The sequence below is a fragment of the Quercus lobata genome, chromosome 5 (assembly GCF_001633185.2).
Source record: "Quercus lobata isolate SW786 chromosome 5, ValleyOak3.0 Primary Assembly, whole genome shotgun sequence".
NCBI classification, from domain to species: Eukaryota; Viridiplantae; Streptophyta; class Magnoliopsida; order Fagales; family Fagaceae; genus Quercus; species Quercus lobata.
The window spans coordinates 77501887-77520934 of NC_044908.1; the positions used below are offsets into that span (position 1 = coordinate 77501887).

The window sequence follows — 19048 nt, forward strand, 5'->3', positions numbered from 1 at the left end:
GTGTGGGTACAGAAAGTGTGTATTAGATATCACAGTCTGGCAAAACAGAATGTTTCACGAATATCTCGCGGGAAGGCCTTACCCACGAGCTACTTGCGTAACACAGTTGTCTCCATTTGTCTTAACTCTTCACATTCCAGTCATGAGCAGGGCACATGCATCATTTCGCGGGATGCTTAGTCACGAGATACCCGCGAAACCTCTTCTGTCTTCAATTGCTTGAGTCTTCACACACACTCTCTCTCTCTCTATCACACAACCCTTACAATTAAATCCCACAATAAATACAGGGTATAAAAGATTGAATAAAATTACAATCAAATTTGGCACGGAATAAAAGCCAACAAAACATATAGTTGTAAATTACAACTTTACAAATATGAAGAAGAGAGAAATGTGTGGTATAAGCTAAGGCAATTAATGAGAGATTAATGAGATAATAGTAAAAATAAATTAATGTGATATTTTGGGTAACAGTAAAAAAAACCTTAATGAAAAAAGGTAAAAAAATGCTAGATGCAAAATTAAAGCGCCACATAACAGGACCTCATGCACTCCTGCATAAGGTCTCTGGTTTTATATAAAAATAAATTGATTGATTGTACATCATGTATTCATGTGGTTTTCTTGCCACTAAAATGGGCTGAACCCTCAAAAATCTCCCCCTCCAGCCTACCAATGAGAGGAGATCTTCGATGTAGCTCTTCAGTTCGAATCCATGCCAGTCAAGCCAACACTAAGCTTGACCTCCTTCAATAAATATATAAGTCCATTAACTATTAATCATGTCAATTTAATCCTTCAATTAATAATGTATAAAATTATATTCGAAGAACATAAGTACACAACTATGCTATCAAATTGAAATACTGTAAGCGAAATAATCTAAAATTTATTTTGTTTAAAAATATATATATATACAAATCATTCATTTAAACAATGTTGCATGTGAAACCTAGATTGGACCACATGGGTCAACTTGGTTATTTGTGAACCTTTCATCAAGATGGTTCTTTAACCTCAAAAACCAACCTATGCAAACAGTGGCGACTCCAGGAATTTTCCCTAAGGTGTTCCTTAAGAAGCATAATTTTTCCCAGTGGAAGCTCCAGGAATTTTTCCCAAATGCATTGTTGTTTAGTTGTTTCATTAATTTGTTTGTTTTTTATAAACCATAATTTGTTATATTGTTTTTTTTTTTGAGGAGTTGTTATATTGTTGTTTCATTAATTATAAAATTATTAATTGTTGTTTAGCCTAATATAATATAATTTATTTTTCTTTTATAATGTATTGGTTAATTAAATTATTAATTATTGTTTATTAGTTGCTTTCCCCAATTAATTATTGGTTGATTAATATCCCAAATAAACAAAATTAATTAGTTCAACTAATTACCATGGTTGTTTGATACTTGGAATATCACACCATTACTTAACAAAAAAAAAAAAAAAAAAAAAAAGTCAATAAATTGTGCAGCACAAAAATTTATAGGCTGTATAGCTTAAGTCCAAGTCTAAAAAAGAGTGATTCATTATATATTTTATGACCATTAGTTGAACTAATCATTATTAGTTGCACACAGCCATATTTATTAATTATTAGTTGCACACTAGCACTAACATTAGCACACAACACACTTGCACTACCCTGCCCCAATGCCCCATGGCCCCAATCACAAGACTAAAGCCAATCAGATAAAGCCAATTTATTGTATCTCACCAAAAGACACCAATACCAACACTAAAAGACAATTAATAATCTCACCAACACCTTACACCATCAGTCCATCACCAACACCAGATAATTCAGCAAAAAAAAAAAAAAACACCAACACCGAATAAAGCAAAAAACATTAAAACAGGGAAAATATTAATAAAGAGAAACAGAGATGAAGAGAGAAAGAGATCGAGAGATAGAGATGAAGAGAGAGAGACTGAGATTGAGAGAGAGATGAAATATTTGAGGTTGAGGGAGTAGGGAGGCCTAAGGTTGAGGGGCAGCGCCGTCGGGACTCGGGCAACACGTTGAGGCGAGGAATACCGATCCGATCTTCGATCTCCTTCTCCGATTCGTTGGTTCTGCCGTTTTGGAGCTTAGTATATTGGGTTTATGGGTTAGGTTTTTTTCTTTAGACTTTAGGATTCTTTCTTTCTTTCAAGCACCGTCCGTTGGTTTCTGAGAATCTGATCAGTATATTGGGATTTGGTTTTTTTTTTTTTTTTGAGAATCCGTGGGTTTGCTACTGTAATTTTTTGGGTTTGCTTTGTTTTTTTTCTTTAGATTGGGTTTGCTTTACCAATTGGTGTTGGGCTTTTTTTCTTGGTGGGTTTGCTCTGTTACAATTTTTTTTTTGTTGCTTGAATAAATTTTTTTTGGTTTATTTGAGGGTTCCTAATTTTGATTGAGGGTGTTCCTTTTTTTTTTTTTTTAAGGGTAAACAAATAAAAAAAAATTAATTATTATATATAAATATATATATATATATATATATATATTTTTTTTTTTTTCAGTTCAGGGTGTTCCTTGGAACACCCTGGGACCAACGTGGCGTCGCCACTGTATGCAAAAAAGTTAGTGAATCATGAAACCAAAGTCGAACCACCAAGGTTTGATAACTGTGACTAGAAAGGACTGTTCGAGTTTGAATTATTTTTTTAGAAAGAAGTTCTATGTTTTTGTAAGAAAAAATGTTTAACTTGGAGTTTATTTGCTTATTTATGCAATTGTACTTTCTACTATTAAGGATTAAAAAACTCAATATCTATTTATGTTTACTTAAGATTTAATATTTCTTATTTTTCTTGTGAAAGTTATGAACCTATGATATGAAAAATACATTTAAAAGATAGATCTCGATATTTAGTTGGACTATTTTAGTAAATTTTTATATTTTTACTAATTAAATATATTTATTTATATTTTAAATCATTATTAAAGAAATTATGATATTATCATAGTTCAACCTCAGTCCAACCTAAAAACTTTTAATATCTTCATTTTCTTTTTCTTTTTCTTTAAATAGTTTAGGGGTTTGAAATTCATGCATTTAAATCCTTAAAATATGAGTACGCACTAGGGGTGTGCGCGGAGATGCCGTCACCAATCCAACTAACCAACGTCGATCTTCCCGCACCACCACTGCAATCGACTGACGGAACCGACACCGGTGATCGGAGCGCGAATGAAGTTCTGATGCCGGTGCAGTGTAGTCATCGGAGCAGAAAATCCAAAACCAAGTCTCGCCTAACCGAACCAATACCTGTATATAATTTTCAGATGTTTGGATACGGCGTCGTTTTACCGAGTATCTATTTTAATTTTTTTTAATAAAACATCGTTGTATTGGGTGTTATTTAAAAAAAAAAAAAAAATGGTGTCGTTTTATGCTAGGTTTTCAAATTTCTACCCTAAGTATAAATTCATTCTTTCGCTCCCAGAACCCTTAACTCTCTCTCTCACTCTCTCCTTTCACCTCTCGTCGCCCTGACGTCTTGCCTCTAAGCTCTTGCCACTCAGCTTGGCTGGCCTCTGCAACAAGCGCTCACCAGTCACCAACTCAACGTAGCAAACCACCGGTAAGCCACTAAGCCCCTCTCCTCTCTCACCTCTTGCCAAAAGCAAAAAGTCCAAACTAAGCTTATAGTTTATAGCACTTGTTTCAGTTGTTTGGACTCAATGGTAATAGTAACAGTATAAACTATAAACTTAGTAATACTTATCATGTTTTTTTTTTTTTTAATCATTTTTTCAGCATTTGTTTGGACTTTGGAGTGTTACATTGTTACTTTAGTTCCACTTAATTCTTTAAGTACCTTATTTACATAGTTGCATTGTATGAGATAGCTAATTAGTGACTCGATGTGTCATAGGATATTAAGTACTAACCTTTTTTTTTTCTTCAGCATTTTAATTTTTGAGGGAGACAGAGATTGAGAGAGTTCTCACTTTCAATCCTTCATGGAGAGGTAATCACTAATCACTCACTATATTAAGCATTTTGATTTGAAATTTTTAGTACTTAGTAACAACTGCTTTAAGTTTATATATATAATTAGCTTTTATTTTATATTTATATTGAGAACAATATAATGAATTCCTTGTTAATATTAGTGACATGAATTGTTGAGTAATGACTAATGATTGTTAGTCTGTTATTGTTGCCTTGTTGTAACTAAACTGATTAGTTATTGCTATTATTGGATCTGGTTATAACATTCATTGATTGAGAGTGAGCTATTTGATATTGTATTTGTTGGAAAAATTATAATTTGATATTGTTATGGAAACATTGTTTTTTTGTTGGTTGGAAATTTTTTTATTAGATGGATGTCGATGCTCCACTTGGATTTGGTGCCCCTGGGGAGCCTAACCAACCTCCTCCTAGTCTTGGTAGTGCTAACCCTAACCCACCTGAACTTGCAGCACCAATTGGACTTGGTGCATCACTTCCCCCACTTGGTGCATCACTTCCCCCACTATCACCTAAACAAGGTGGTAAGGACCCATCTATAGTATGACAACACTTCATTAAGTTGGCTAGTCCTGATCTGAAGAAGCCTAGGTCTGAATGCAAATATTGTAAAAATCAATATAATTGTCATGGTAAGAAAAATGGTACTTTGGGCATGTTGCAACACATGAAGGTGTGTAAGAAGTGGCCTTTTCCCTGTGATGATAAGCAAAAAGCTTTGTCTTTCCAAGCTAAGAAGGAAGGGGGAAAGTGGTTCAAATGTGTTAGTGGTTGCAAACTATAGTGAAGAGAGGATAAGGTTGGCATTGGCAAGGATGATCATTATTGATGAATTATCTTTTAAATTTATGGAGCGTCAAGGCTTTTCAAGAATTTATGGAAATAGTTGAGCCTAGGTTTCCTATTACCCATCGTACCACCATTGTAAGGGCTTGTATGAAGATTTATTCTAGTGAGGTGGATATTTTGAGAAGGGCTTTTGTTGGGCAACGGGTTTGTGTGACAACAGATACTTGGACGTCCATACAAAACTTGAACTACATGGTAGTCACCACACACTTCATTGATGGGGATTGGACTTACCAAAATAAAATCTTGAACTTTTGCCTATAGCTAATCACAACGGGGACACCATAGGTATAGCTGTTGAGTCATGTTTGTTGAAGTGGGGTATAGATCGATTATTTACAATTACTGTGGACAATGCTAGTTCTAATGATGTGGCAATTGATTATGTGAAGAAGAAAACAAAAGAAAGAGATAGTAGCATATTGGGTGGTGAGTTCATGCATATGTGCTATTGTGCACATATCTTGAATTTGATAGTGCAAAGTGGGTTGAAGTCCATTCATGAATCAATTGCCAAGATTCGGAATGAGGTGCGATATGTGAGAGCCTCTCCCATGAGGTATGAGAAGTTTCAAGGATGTGTTGAAAATGAGAAAATTAAAGCCAAATGTTTGTTGTCCCTTGATGTGCCAACAAGGTGGAATTCGACTTATCTCATATTAGATTGTGCTTTGAAATTTGTGAGAGCATTTGATAGGTTGGAAGAGGAGGGTGGGCATTACAAACTTTATTTTTGTGAAGCGGATGGAAATGGGGAAAAGCCCATTGGTCCTTCTAACTATCTTGATTGAAAAAATGTCAAGACCTTTGTGAAATTTCTTGGCATGTTTTATGAGGCGACACTTAGATTTTCTGGGTTCTTGTTTGTCACTTCTAGTTTATACTTCCATGAGCTAATTAGCATTGAAGATCAATTGCAACAGTTGTGTAATGTTGATAAGGATCCACTTTTGAGGAGTATGGCGGTAGAGATGAAAAGAAAATATGATAAGTATTGGGGAAGTATAGATAATATCAATTTGATGCTTTTTGTTGCTGTTGTTCTTGATCCAAGGTATAGACTGAAGTATGTCAAGTTTTTGTTTAGGGAGTGGTATGCAAAGGACAAGGGGGATGCAATGTGCTCTAAGGTTCGAGATGCATTGAAGAGGTTGTATGTGGAGAGAGTGGATCAAAATGGAGTTTTGAATTCTAGTGGTAGTGGTAGTGGTGCTTCATTGTCTAGGGACTCCAGGCCAAGTATTGGTAATGCTTCATTGTCTGATCGCATTAAAAGCTATAATAATAGGTTTAAACAACACTTGGCAGATGAGGACAATGTGGAAAGCAAATCTGAGTTAGATAGGTATTTGTTGGAATCTTATGAGGACCCTAATGTGGAAGATTTTGACATCTTGATGTGATGGAAAATGAATTCTTCTAGATATCGAGCCCTTTCCCAAATTTCCTGTGATGTGTTGGCTATTCTTATCTCTACAGTTGCATCCAAGTCTACTTTTAGTACGGGGGGTGTCTTTTGGATTCGTTCCGCAGTTCTCTATCTCCTAATACAGTTGAAGCCCTTATTTGTACCCAGAATTGGTTGAAGGATGCAAAGAAAAAAAGACCAATAAAGCTTCGGGAGTGCATGGATAATGTGGAGAATATGGATGGTTTTGAGATTGACACTAGTAAAAATATATACATGTTCATTTTGTTTGTTGTATGTATCAATTGTTTATTTATTTGCTCAATGCTTAAGAATCATTTTGTTTTGAATGGGATTGTAGAAATTGCATCGGTTTGCCCAATGCCTATGGAGGAGGATCCAAGCACCGTTGTGTTGGATGATGATGAGTGATGTGCTGCTCTTTGCTTGGAGTTAGTTAGTAGTTAGTATTATGTAAGTATACTTGCTATTCTCATTCGTTTGTGCTAATTATAAATATTTTTGAAAGCTCGAATTTGTGTGAAAACACAAAACTTGTTTAGACCCCCAATTAAAATTACGGCTAGATTGCTTTTACTCTAACTTATTTAAGTGCAGAACAAGAGCAAATGAAGCGTAATAAACTAATAACTACTCTAGTGCATAAACATGAATAACAAACAATAAAAGTAAAGCACAAGAGTAAGGGTAGAAAGATGCAACCACAAGATAACATGCCGATGTGTTATCGAAGAGGAAATCGAAGAACTTGGCGAAAAACCTCTCCGCTGCCTCCAAGCGATAAATCGATCCACTAGAGAATAAATTTGGAGTACATGAATAACAAAAGACCCTCCAAGCCTGGTCTACCCCATGTACTTAAACTTTCCAAGCTCCTGCTACCAATTCACTTCGCCAAGCATTGTATTCTCTAGCTCTCTGGATCACGCAATACGCCCGATTGCATCTGCCAAGCCTCACTGGCTTCTTTTGGCAAATCCCCAAAGCTTTCCAAGCTCCAAAACACTCTCTACACTTTGATTAGATGTGGGTTGTGTTTGGGTACAAATCTCCCCTCAAGGTATGATAATGGGAGAGGGAAAGAGAAGAGGCTAGAATGATTTCTCACTAAAGATGAGTAGCTCTCTCTCTAAAAGATGGGTGTGTGTGTTGTAAAAAACTTATCTAGGGTTTTTCCCTCTGAATGGCCTCCTTCTACTTTTGTGGGTAATGAGAGTTTATTTAGTATGGGTAAGGGTAAGAAAGTCACACTTAAATATCCTCCAGGTTGAGAATTTCGCTAGTATCTCGCGGGAAGGCCTTACCCACGGGACACTCACGAAACTGACAGCCTGGCACAACTTTTTAGCTTCCAATCATGTGCTTGTGGCTACTTTGCAGGTTAACTTCTTGCGAGCTTCTCGCGAAATCCACTTGATCTTCAATTCATGCTCGATTTTTCACCAACTTAATACTAAACCCAATACAGTAAAATCCCACAAAAATACAAGGAAAAAAAATTTATGCAATTACAACACTTTTGTCATGGAATAAGCCAATACTAATGTTATGAGAAAAATCATAACTTAACAATTTTATCATTCATAAACATTTTATTGTTATTAACACGTGTTTATTTTGTTTTGTTTAGTATTTTGTAGGAGTTCTAGAATGATGCATAGTGTACAGACTTACTAGACAAAGGACTTACAGGAATTAGCATTCTTATTGGTAGTGGACTTTTCACTAATGGTAGTTATTTAGGTACTCATGGGTGGGATTATCATTAGGGATACAAGCAATTAGCATTCTTTTGCCTAAATGCTAATTTAATTTGTATATCTTTCTTTTGGTATTTGTGGACAGCGACAAATGGTTTTGTAATATGTTATTAAGTGGATACATTAACGCTTAGTGTTATTGACACTGACACACACAGTGATACTAATGATATTATATGCTACATGATAGTGTTTTGGGAGTTGAACTCTTATTGATGCAATTTCAAAACATTTTTACATGGTGAATGAAATGAAAAAATTTGGATAGCTTGTCTGTGTGAAACTGTTTGTACAATTTGTTGTGTAAAAAATTTGCTCAAATTGTTTATGTATGAATGAAATGATGAAATTTGGATCATTACTGTTTATGTGTGAACAGATTTGAACAGTTTGAACATATTAAACAGATTGAACAGATTTTATGTGTGAACAGGTTGAACAGATATGAAGTTCCTATAAAATTTGAACAGATTTTGTTGCTTTTTTTTTAAGCAGATTGAACAAATTTTGTGTGAACAGGTTGAACAGATTTTTTTATGAAGTTTCTATGAAATTTGAACAAATTTTGTTGCTGTTTTTTGAACAAATTGAATAGATTTCGTTGCTATTTTTTGAACAGATTTGTGCGAACAAGTTGAACAAATTTTTTTATGAAGTTTATGTGAAATTTGAACAGATTTTGTTTCTGTTTTTTGATGAGATTGTACAAATTTTTGAATAGATTTTATGTGTGAATACTTAATAGGTTGAACAATTTTTTTTTAATAAAAAAAAAAACAAATAGAATTTTTTATGTTTCAAACTAACCAAACCGATTAAACCGAGCTGACCAAACCACACCGCTTTAGGTCAGAAAACCGACTGTATGCATTAGTTTTAATTATGAGAAAACCGATCTCTATCAGTTTGGTAACAAATTTGAGAAAAAACCGAGTCGATCGAATCACGCACACCCCTGGTATGCACTCTCTCTTTTTCTTTTTTTTTTTCTTTTTTTTTTTTGAAGTTAGAAAATTTTAGGATCAAATGAAATATGTATGTAAGAAAAAATTTAAAAGGAGAAATTTAGGAAAAAAAATGAGAAGAAGGAAAAAAAAATTCACGTATAAAAGGTTCTTGGAAAATCAATGTAAACATATACCAATCAGAACCGCTTTCCTAGCAACAAACGAAGAATTGTGGACACCTCCTGTCCCCGTTAAACCACGCCAAACACGTATCTATTACATGACCCCATTAAGTTGGTATGACGTCATTTATTAGCTAAACCCACATGGATGCAGAGATTAAGGATCCGTTTGGATACAGCTGAAAACTGAAAACTGAAAAACACTGTAGCAAAATAATTTTTAAATGTGTGAATACTACTGTGGGACCCATTTTTAATAAAAAAGTTATTGAAAAGTGAAATTTGTGGGTCCGTGAACAGTGCACGGTGTGCATTTATTAGCTGAAAATTGTTTGACAAGTCAAACTTTGCGGCTACTGTTCATGAACAGTAGCTGTAACAGTAAAATTTGTCCCTAAAATGCATGAAAAAAAAATTTGGAAAAACGTAAATGCAGACGCTTTCAGCCGAATCCAAACGTACACTAAGTGTGCGTTTGGGTCCGGCTGATGTGTTTGTGTTTGCGTTTTTTGTTTTTTTTTTTTCACGCGTTTTGGAAAAATTTTTACTGTTACGGATACTGTTTATGCACTGTTCATGAACAGTAGCCGCAAAGTTTGACTTGTCAAACAATTTTCAGCCAATCAGTGCACATCGTACACTGTTCACGGACCCACAAATTTCACTTTTCAGCAACTTTTTTGTAAGGTTGAATTTTTTCAACCATCTTGTTGGCTTTATTCCGTGCCAAATTTGCTTATATTTCAGCATTTAGTAACCCTGTATTTAGGTGGGTTTTATTGTAAGGTAGTGAGTGAGATAGAGTGATTGAATGCTCAAGAGTGTGCAAGAAAACAGAGTCTCGCGGCTTGATCTCGCGGGTGACTCGCGGCTGCAAGCCGCTAGATGCAGCACACGTGCCAAGCATGCCAGAAGGTGAACAGTCATGCTAGCTGGAGCACTATAGGACAAAATAGGACAACTGGCCGTTCTGTTATCGCGCGGCTGGAACTCGCGACTCAGTCAAGCCGCGAGCCACCCCTGTTTTGAAAAACCTGACGTTTTACATTCTCTTCTCACCCTAGTATAAATACCCCTTATACCCACAAATGAAAGAGAGCTTCTAGAGAGAATTTTGAGAGAGAAACCCTAGAGTAAAACAAGATTGATTCATCTACAATCTTTACATAAGAGTCTCTTCATATTCCTCAACTCTCTTCCTCTCCATTGTCAAACCCTTGAGAGGCATTTTACCAAAACCTTGTTCTCACCATATTCATTACTGTGAGAGTGCTGTTTGGTGTTCTGGGAAGTAGTTAGGAATGAACCAATCTACATTGGTTGATGCTATGGTCAAGTAGCGAAATCTGGGAAGCTAGAAAAGAAAAAGGTTCAACCAACCTCGTTGGAGCAAGAAGCTTAGAGGGTTTAGGTGCACTGGGTAGATTAGGCTTGGAGGGTTTATTGTTGTCCATGTATCCCAACTACATTTTTTAGTGGATTGTTTACCGCTTGGAGGACGGCGGAGAGGTTTTACACCGAGGGCTTCGGTTTTCTCTTCGATAACACATCGCGTGTTGTCCTTGTATTTGCATCTTCTTTCCCTTTTATCTTTACATTTTATTATTTGCTGTGGGTTGTGATTTTAATTTGGCTTAGATAGTTTTTCAATTATATATTATAGCTTTTGTTCATTTTCCGCACACTAATTGTTTGACATAAAGCTTGAATTGATTAATTTGTAAATTGGGGGTTTAAACATTCAAGGGTGTTTTTACATTATTTGAACTTTCATTTTTCATTAAAAATAGATCCCACGGTACTATTCACACATTTAAAAATTATTTTGGTATAGTATTTTTCAGTTTTCAGTTTCAGTTTTCAATTTTCAACTGTATTTAAACGGACCCTAAGAATAATACTATGAACATATAAAAATACACAAAGTAATGTGAGGATACATTTCTACCATTTATAACTTATCATGTGACAAGTTATGGTGTAGAATTGTGCATTTTTACGTATGCGGAAAAAAAATAAAAAAGCAATAGGAAGCACATGTTTAAAAGATATTTTTTTTGGGGAAAGGACAGTTTAGTGGGACCATGTTTTGCACCATGCAAAATGCAAATGTGCAAAACATGGTCTACTAGATTACAACGTTGTTGAAAAACCATTACCTTTCTACCATGGGCATCCTATAAAATTGGATCTAGAATTCTTTTCTACATCAAACTCCAACAAGAAAAATCTCCGTCTAGTATTCACTTTGTGACATTCTCCATGGCATTGTTTACTAAAGCTTTCTTTGCTTCCTCCAATCCTCCAGTTGCTCCAAAAAGAATTCCACAAACTGGCAATGCAAACCCATTTAGCCTGACCTCTTTGCCTAGTGCTCCCAAATGGAGCATTGCCCATGAGCACGCATTGGCTTCTGCACCCTTAAAGCGTCAAAACTATGGAATTAAATATGACACAGTAAGTTTTGCGTCACCTTTGGTTTGTGATTCCCAAATTTTATTAATTCACTAGAACTTGTAATTTTCCAGTTCCTAAAGCTACCCCCCTTTGTCTGCAGGGTGATTTTAGTCTCAAACATGCTAAAAAATTGAAAGTATGCAGACATCTGCTGAGGGAACTAGAAGAAAATCCAGTTGAAGGTCTAAAAATGATTGATGCTGTCCAACGCTTGGGCATAGACTACTATTTCCAGGAGGAGATCGGAACAATTTTACATAGGCAATATTTAGAATCTAGTGCTCATGATGACTCTGGTCATTGTCTTAATGAGGTTGCGCTACGCTTCCGCCTATTGAGACAACAAGGATACCATGTACCTGCTGGTGAGTATCGCTTTAGTTAGCAATGTTATTATTAGAATAATGATTAAATAATTAAATATATCATTTTCGAATGATAAATTATCATAGTCTCAAAGTGGTGAACCTCAAAGTAGTGAACCTAGACTAATTCCTAAGACAAGTCATAATTTATCTGTTGTAGTTTACCTTAGTATTAAAAATTATTATCAAGCTTTTATTGTTTGGAATAGATGTATTTAACTGCTTCAAAGACAAGGAGGGAATGTTTAACAAAGAAGTGAAAGAAGACATCAATGGATTGATGGGTTTATTTGAAGCTTCACAGCTATGTATAGAAGGTGAAAACACACTTGTTGAAGCTGGAGACTTTAGTCGGCAGCTCCTAAATGAATGGATGAGCCATCTTGATTACAACCAAGCCAAAGTTGTACGAAATACTCTGAGGCATCCTTATCACAGGAGCTTGGCAAGGTTTATGGCCAAAAACTTTTTTGATAATATCCAAGGGACAAGTGGATGGTTTAATGATTTTCAGCAATTAGCAAAAATGGATTTCAATGTGGTCCAATCAAAGTACCGAAAAGAAATTGTTCAAATTTCCAAGTAAGTTTCATAATAACTTGACTACAGTTGTCTTTTATTGTTGACCTTATTTCTTAATTAGCAGTATTACATATTTTAGTACACTAATTTTATAAATTAAAATTTTAATTTTCAAACATGCAACTAAAAATTAATTAAAATACCGAATTATTATGTTGTTGATGTGGAATATTAGAATCAATCATATTAATTTCAACGATGTTTTATAAACTTTTTATAGTGAAATTTACAGTAATTTAAACAATTTTTTTTTTTTTTTTTAATAATTCCCACCAATCTTTATTATCTCAGATGGTGGAGTGATCTTGGGTTAGCTGAGGAATTAGAATTTGCCAGGGACCAACCACTTAAATGGTACATTTGTTCCATGGCCTGTCTTACAGATCCAGAGTTGTCAGACCAAAGGATTGACCTCACAAAACCCATTTCTTTTATCTACATAATAGATGACATTTTCGATGTTCATGGCACACTTGAGGAACTCACTCTCTTCACAGAAGCTATCAACAAGTATACGTCTACTGCACTATTAATTTGCTCTCTCTCTCAACAATTCTTATTGATTAATAAATTGTTATATACAGATGGGATTTTACTGGTCTTGAGCAATTACCCGAATACATGAAGATTTGCTTCAATGCTCTTAGTGACATTACAAATGAAATTAGCCACAAGATATATCAAAAGCATGGATGGAACCCCCAAGACTCACTCAGAAAGACGGTATATGTCAATTATAACATTATATTTACTTCTTTGTCTAAAAAAAAAGTAATTTTATTAACGAATGCCTTTAAGTCATACATTAATTATCAATTTTAAGAAATTTTTTATGAAAATTGAAAATATTGTAAAAAAATGTTTGATGGTTTTTAAAATTTTGCATAAAAAGTTTTCAAAAATAGTTTACTAATGTATGCCCTAACGGCCTGGACCCATAAACGAAAAACACATCTTTATAAAAATTAAAAGCATGATATTCTATGATTGTTACAGTGGGCAACTTTGTGCAATGCATTCCTAGTGGAAGCACAGTGGTTTGCTTCTGGGCACTCACCAAAATCAGAAGAGTATTTGAAGAATGGAGTTATTAGTTCTGGGGTACATGTGGTACTAGTTCACATTTTCTATCTTTTGGGTCAACATATGACCAAAGAAACTACAGATATTGTCGATAGCATTCCGGACATTATGTCTTCTGCGGCCACAATTCTTCGGCTCTGGGATGACTTGGGAAGTGCCACAGTAAGTATATATGCACAATAGTTTTTATATTTCTTTTTTGCTCAACAGGTAAATAAATTGAGTTTGTGTTATAAAACTCGATATTTTGTCACTGTTAATCTGCACCATGCAAATGCAACCATCCTTTTCAATTAGTTGGATTATAGTGGACCACTGGACCTGCATTTTGTTTACTTTATCATCCCAACATAATAATAAATAGTCCGTACTGTCTATTTATTATTATGAGTGGTGGATCATAATCAACTAATTTAACATATATTTTCTCAAATTGAATCTAAAATTGGATAGATCCTAGTTTTTTTTTAGTGGTTCTTGAGTCTCAACCAAGGTTTTTAACCTATATGAATTGTGATCAACACTCTCATTTTTATCCATAATTTAAGAAATAAAATACATACAAGTTTGGTTTGAATCAATGCTATTTCATGACAGTGAACAAGAAATGAATACGCCTTATGTCCAAAAACTGATCATGGGTCACTTTCACGTAGAACTGGTCGGAAAGTATAATCTTTCATACCAAATTCAATAAACACATAATGAAAATTTTAGGGAACTTCAGTGTTGGTGAATATTAACTACAATACCAATATGACACAAGTCCAAAAAATAATCATTAGTCACTTTCGTGTCAGAAAGTAACCTTCACCTCTTGTACGAAATTTGATAAAGAAGTCTTGTATGAAAGGGAATTGTATGGTGCTTAAGTGTACACGGGTACCAACAAATTCGTGGTCGCTTAATAGTTGATGTGACTGAAAAATAATAATGCTTTCCGATATTTGACTAATAATACTTGTTGATGATTCATCAAAAAAATAATAATAATACTTGTTGATGTTAACTTTTGCTTTCTATGCCAGCCTAACTAGTGGATAATGGATATCTCTAGTGCAACATGTAACTTATTTGCAAATTTAACCATGAAAACTGGTTGATTTAATTGCAGGATGAGAGTCAAGATGGGCACGATGGATCATACATAGAGTACTATATGAAGGAACACCAAGGCTCTTCTGTCAATGAGGCAAGAGAGAAGGTTGTCAACAAGATTTCAGACGCATGGAAGCGACTTAACAAAGAGTGTCTGTCCCCAAATCCATTTCCAGAAACGTTCACTAAGGCTTCTCTTAATCTTGCAAGATTAGTTCCTTTGTTGTATAGTTATGACGACAACCATAGCCTTCCAAGCCTTGAGGCTCATATGAAATCCATGTTTTATGAGATTGTGTCTGTGTAGGGCATCCAAAAATAAAATAAAAAAGATCAAGCTTTTATTACTATAAAAACTTATATGTACCTAATTATATTAATAAAATAAGCACAAGATTTGGAAAAGTGTTCATATTTCACTAGCCTCTGAGCACACGCTCATGGGCATGCTCAAAATCTTTTTTTTTAATTTTTTTATTTTGAAGATTAATAATTTTTATTTATCATAATTTAGGGATATTACATATTTCAATAACAAAAATATATAGAGGTGTGATGAGAGTTATAGAAAAAAAACATTTTACCCACAAACGCATAAATCTCATCACACCATTATTGGAAACCAAAAACAAAAGATAATTGTCAAAAAAATAAACCCACGTAGTGATTAATACAAAAATGTAATAGAATAAAATAAAAAATAAAAAAATACAGGGAAGGCACATAGTCAACTAGAGTGAGCTAGCGTTGCGTGAGGCAAACCAAAACATGTTTCCTTGTGCATGCTTTGGCTTCACCAATAAATTATGGGTTTAGTCTGAGAATACGTTTGGCTATAGCTGAAGCAATAACATAGCAGCTATGTCAAAGTTCAGTTTTAGTGGATGGGGTGAAACCGTGAAAGTATTTACTTCATCTTCTTTGAAGAGGATAAAATAAAGAAAGATGGGTTCGTTCACCAAAGCCTGCCATAGGCGATGGTACTTTGATAATAGACGATTGAAACAAACAGACAAGATGATGGATTAATGTACCAGACGGAGCCTAAATTGTGGACGGATTCTAGATAGATGGACGCAAGGGGAACGGATATCAAGGCCACGTGGCATCTACATGGCTTAAGTGGTCTCCAAGGAACCCTAAATGGAAATACCTTGCACCCTACGATTAACCCTAGTCAAGGGAATCTCAACATGAGAAGAATCCCGCCCAGATTACATGCGTTTATGAGGATCTTCCCCACAAAGAAACATCTTCCTAAGCAAGAAACGAAGGTCAATTTTACTTTACTATAAAAACCCAATACCCTCAGAAAACAAGGTACACATAATTTCCCCCAGTTTTGGCACTCTAAAGTTGTGAATATTCTCTAACTTAACTTTCGGAGGGTATTTAGCCAATACCACACCGGTACTCTTTGCAAGGTCTTCTTCTTCTTTGTTGTTGTGCAGGTTTGGTCTAGAGCATGTGAGTACTGTGCAGCTTACTAAAAATTTTCGGCATCATCAATTGGCGCCGTCTGTGAGAAAGGAATAACTTGTAAGTCTTACTACCACTTCTTAGACAAAAAGTTGCATGATACTTACTCGCTCGATGATGACCACCAACAATAATCAAGGAGACGAACCACATACCACTGCCCTTAAGAGACAAGTTCAAACTTTTGTCACGGTGGTGGAACACCTCACCAAGCAAAACCATGACCTAAAAGAGCAACTACGCCAAAAGAACGTAGGGCTTAACATCCAGGAGGAAGATCAAGAAGGTACTAGTGTTGAGAGAAGGGACCAAGAAGGGCCAGAGGGCAACCACACCCCAAGCAAACAAGAGCGACAAGATACAAGCCATCCATCCACTACAGATACGACTCCATCATACATGGTCGTAGAGATGTAGATGATGAAGGAATGAATGGATTTTATGATGAACGCCCTTAGAGGATGGGTGTCTAACGACCTTAACAAATTGGTTCATCGGACGGATTCACCCTTCACTGCATCTGTCACTTCATTTCCCCTTCCACCAAAGTTTCACATGCCACAAGTAGAGGCCTATGACAGATCTAAGGATCCCTTAGATCACTTGGAATCTTTCAAAAACTTGATGCACTTGCAAGGTGTGGCAAATAAGATCATGTGCCAAGCCTTTCCAACTATGCTGAAGGGTCTCGCAGGGGTATGGATCAACAAGTTGACACCAAACTCCATTAGCACCTTCAAGGAGTTAAGCGCACAATTCGTCTCGCACTTTATCGGGGGGCACAGGTATAATAAGTCCACTGCATGCCTGATGAACATCAAACAATGGGAGGATGAGATGCTGAAGTTTTACATAACTCGCTTTAACAAGGAGACCCTTTTGATTGATGAAGCTGACAACAAGATACTAGTGGCAGCATTTACAAATGGGTTACGGAATGGGAAGTTTCTATTTTCCTTATATAAGAACGACCTAAAAATCATGTCGGATGTACTTTACAGGGCTACTAAGAATATGAATGCGGAAAACGCATTGCTAGCCCGAGAAGAGAAGCCTAAGAAGAGGAAAAGACAAGAGGACGCACAATAAGATAGGGGGCGGAAGATGGATAGGACCGGAGATTGACGGGAGGACAGGTGCTCCAAACTCCCCATGGGGAGGTTCATAAGCTTCGCCCTGCTAACTGCCTCGATCGACTAAGTCCTGATACAGATCAAGGACGAAGGAGCCTTGATGTTTCTTGGCAAGCTGAAAGGAGATCCTAGTAAGAGGTCCAGAGACAAGTACTACCGTTTTCACTGTAATCACGGTCATGATACGTTCGACTGCTACGACTTAAAGTAGCAAATAGAAGCTGTTATTAGATAAGGAAAGCTGCAAAGGTTCATCAACAAGGAGAGGACGGACCCACCACAAGAGTAGGCTGCCCAGAGGGAAAACGAGCATCCTAGGCCCACCAAGGAGAAATAAGGATGATCGTAGGAGGAACCACAGCTTCTAGTTCATCTAGGAAGACACGCAAAACCTACCTACGGATGGTGCAAAATGTCCAGCTGACGAGTTTTGTCCCAAATATGGCACAGATTGACAACCCTATAATCGAGTTCACGGAGGAAGATACTCGACGTCTCCACCACCCCCATGACGATGCGCTCATTGTTAGAATACGGATAGGGGATTACAACACTTATCGGGTCCTTATAGACAGCGAGAGCTCTACTAATATCCTCTACTACCCAACATTCCAGCAGATAGGGATTGAGAGGGAACAAATGGTTCTAACCAACACACTGCTTGTTAGATTCGGGGGAACGAGAGTGTACCCCCTCAGTGCGGTCACTTTACCCATGACGGTCGATGACTACCCCCAGCAAATCACCAAAGATGTCACATTCCTAGTTATTGATTGTTCGTTCGCTTGAAATGCCATCTTGGGCCATCCTACCTTGAATTTATGGAAGGCCGTGACATCAACTTACCATCTGATGATCAAGTTCCCTACTGAGTACGGAGTAGGAGAGGTACGAGGAGACCAAGTAGTAGCACGTGAGTGCTACATTGCCATGCTGGAGATGGACGACCATTTACAAGCCATGTGTGTGGAAGAACAGCGGACGTTGGTAGAGCCCATGGAAGGGTTGGAAGAGATACTTCTAGATGAGTCTAGTCCTGAGCAAATGACCAAGATCGGTACTCTTGCTAGCCCACAAATCCATCAGGCACTCATAACATTTCTAAAGGAGAACTAGGACATCTTTGCCTGGGACCACGAATACATGCTTGGAATTGATCCTTCCGTTATAGTCCACAAGTTGAACATATCACCCTTTTTTCCTCCTATTCATCAAAAGAAATAGGTGTTTGCACAGGAGCGAGACAAGGCCATCACTGAAGAGGTTCGCAAACTATAGGAAGCAGACTTCATACGAGAAGTGTATTATACCAACTAGCTAGCCAACATAGTGATGGTCAAGAAGGCCAACAGAAAGTGGAGGATGTGCGTAGACTTCACGGATTTAAATAAGGCATACCCCAAGGATAGTTACCCACTTCTGCAGATTGACATCTTAGTGGATTCAACAACAAGACACCAGTTGCTGAACTTCATGGACGCATTTTTTGGCTACAATCAGTTCAAGATGGATGAGGTTGATTAAGAAAAGACTTCATTCATCACCAGCCAAGGTCTCTTCTGCTACAAAGTAATGCCGTTTGGACTCAAGAATGCGGGTGCCACATATCAAAGGTTGATGAACTAGATGTTTGCAAATTAGATTGGGAGAAACGTTCATGTCTACTTAGACGATATGTTGGTAAAAAGCCAACAAGAAGATGACCATCTGG

At 36.4% G+C, this 19048-nt stretch overlaps 1 protein-coding gene across 1 annotated transcript; it reads left to right on the plus strand.

Annotated features, from left to right (window-relative positions):
* Positions 1 to 11282: 11282 nt before the first annotated feature.
* Positions 11283 to 15110, plus strand: LOC115988645 ((3S,6E)-nerolidol synthase 1-like). Its single transcript, XM_031112232.1, has 7 exons — positions 11283 to 11597; positions 11698 to 11962; positions 12172 to 12544; positions 12836 to 13054; positions 13129 to 13267; positions 13541 to 13789; positions 14742 to 15110. The coding sequence occupies exons 1-7, from the start codon at positions 11403 to 11405 to the stop codon at positions 15030 to 15032; spliced, it is 1731 nt and encodes a 576-aa protein (XP_030968092.1). The 5' UTR covers positions 11283 to 11402; the 3' UTR covers positions 15033 to 15110.
* The last annotated feature ends 3938 nt before the right edge of the window (positions 15111 to 19048 follow it).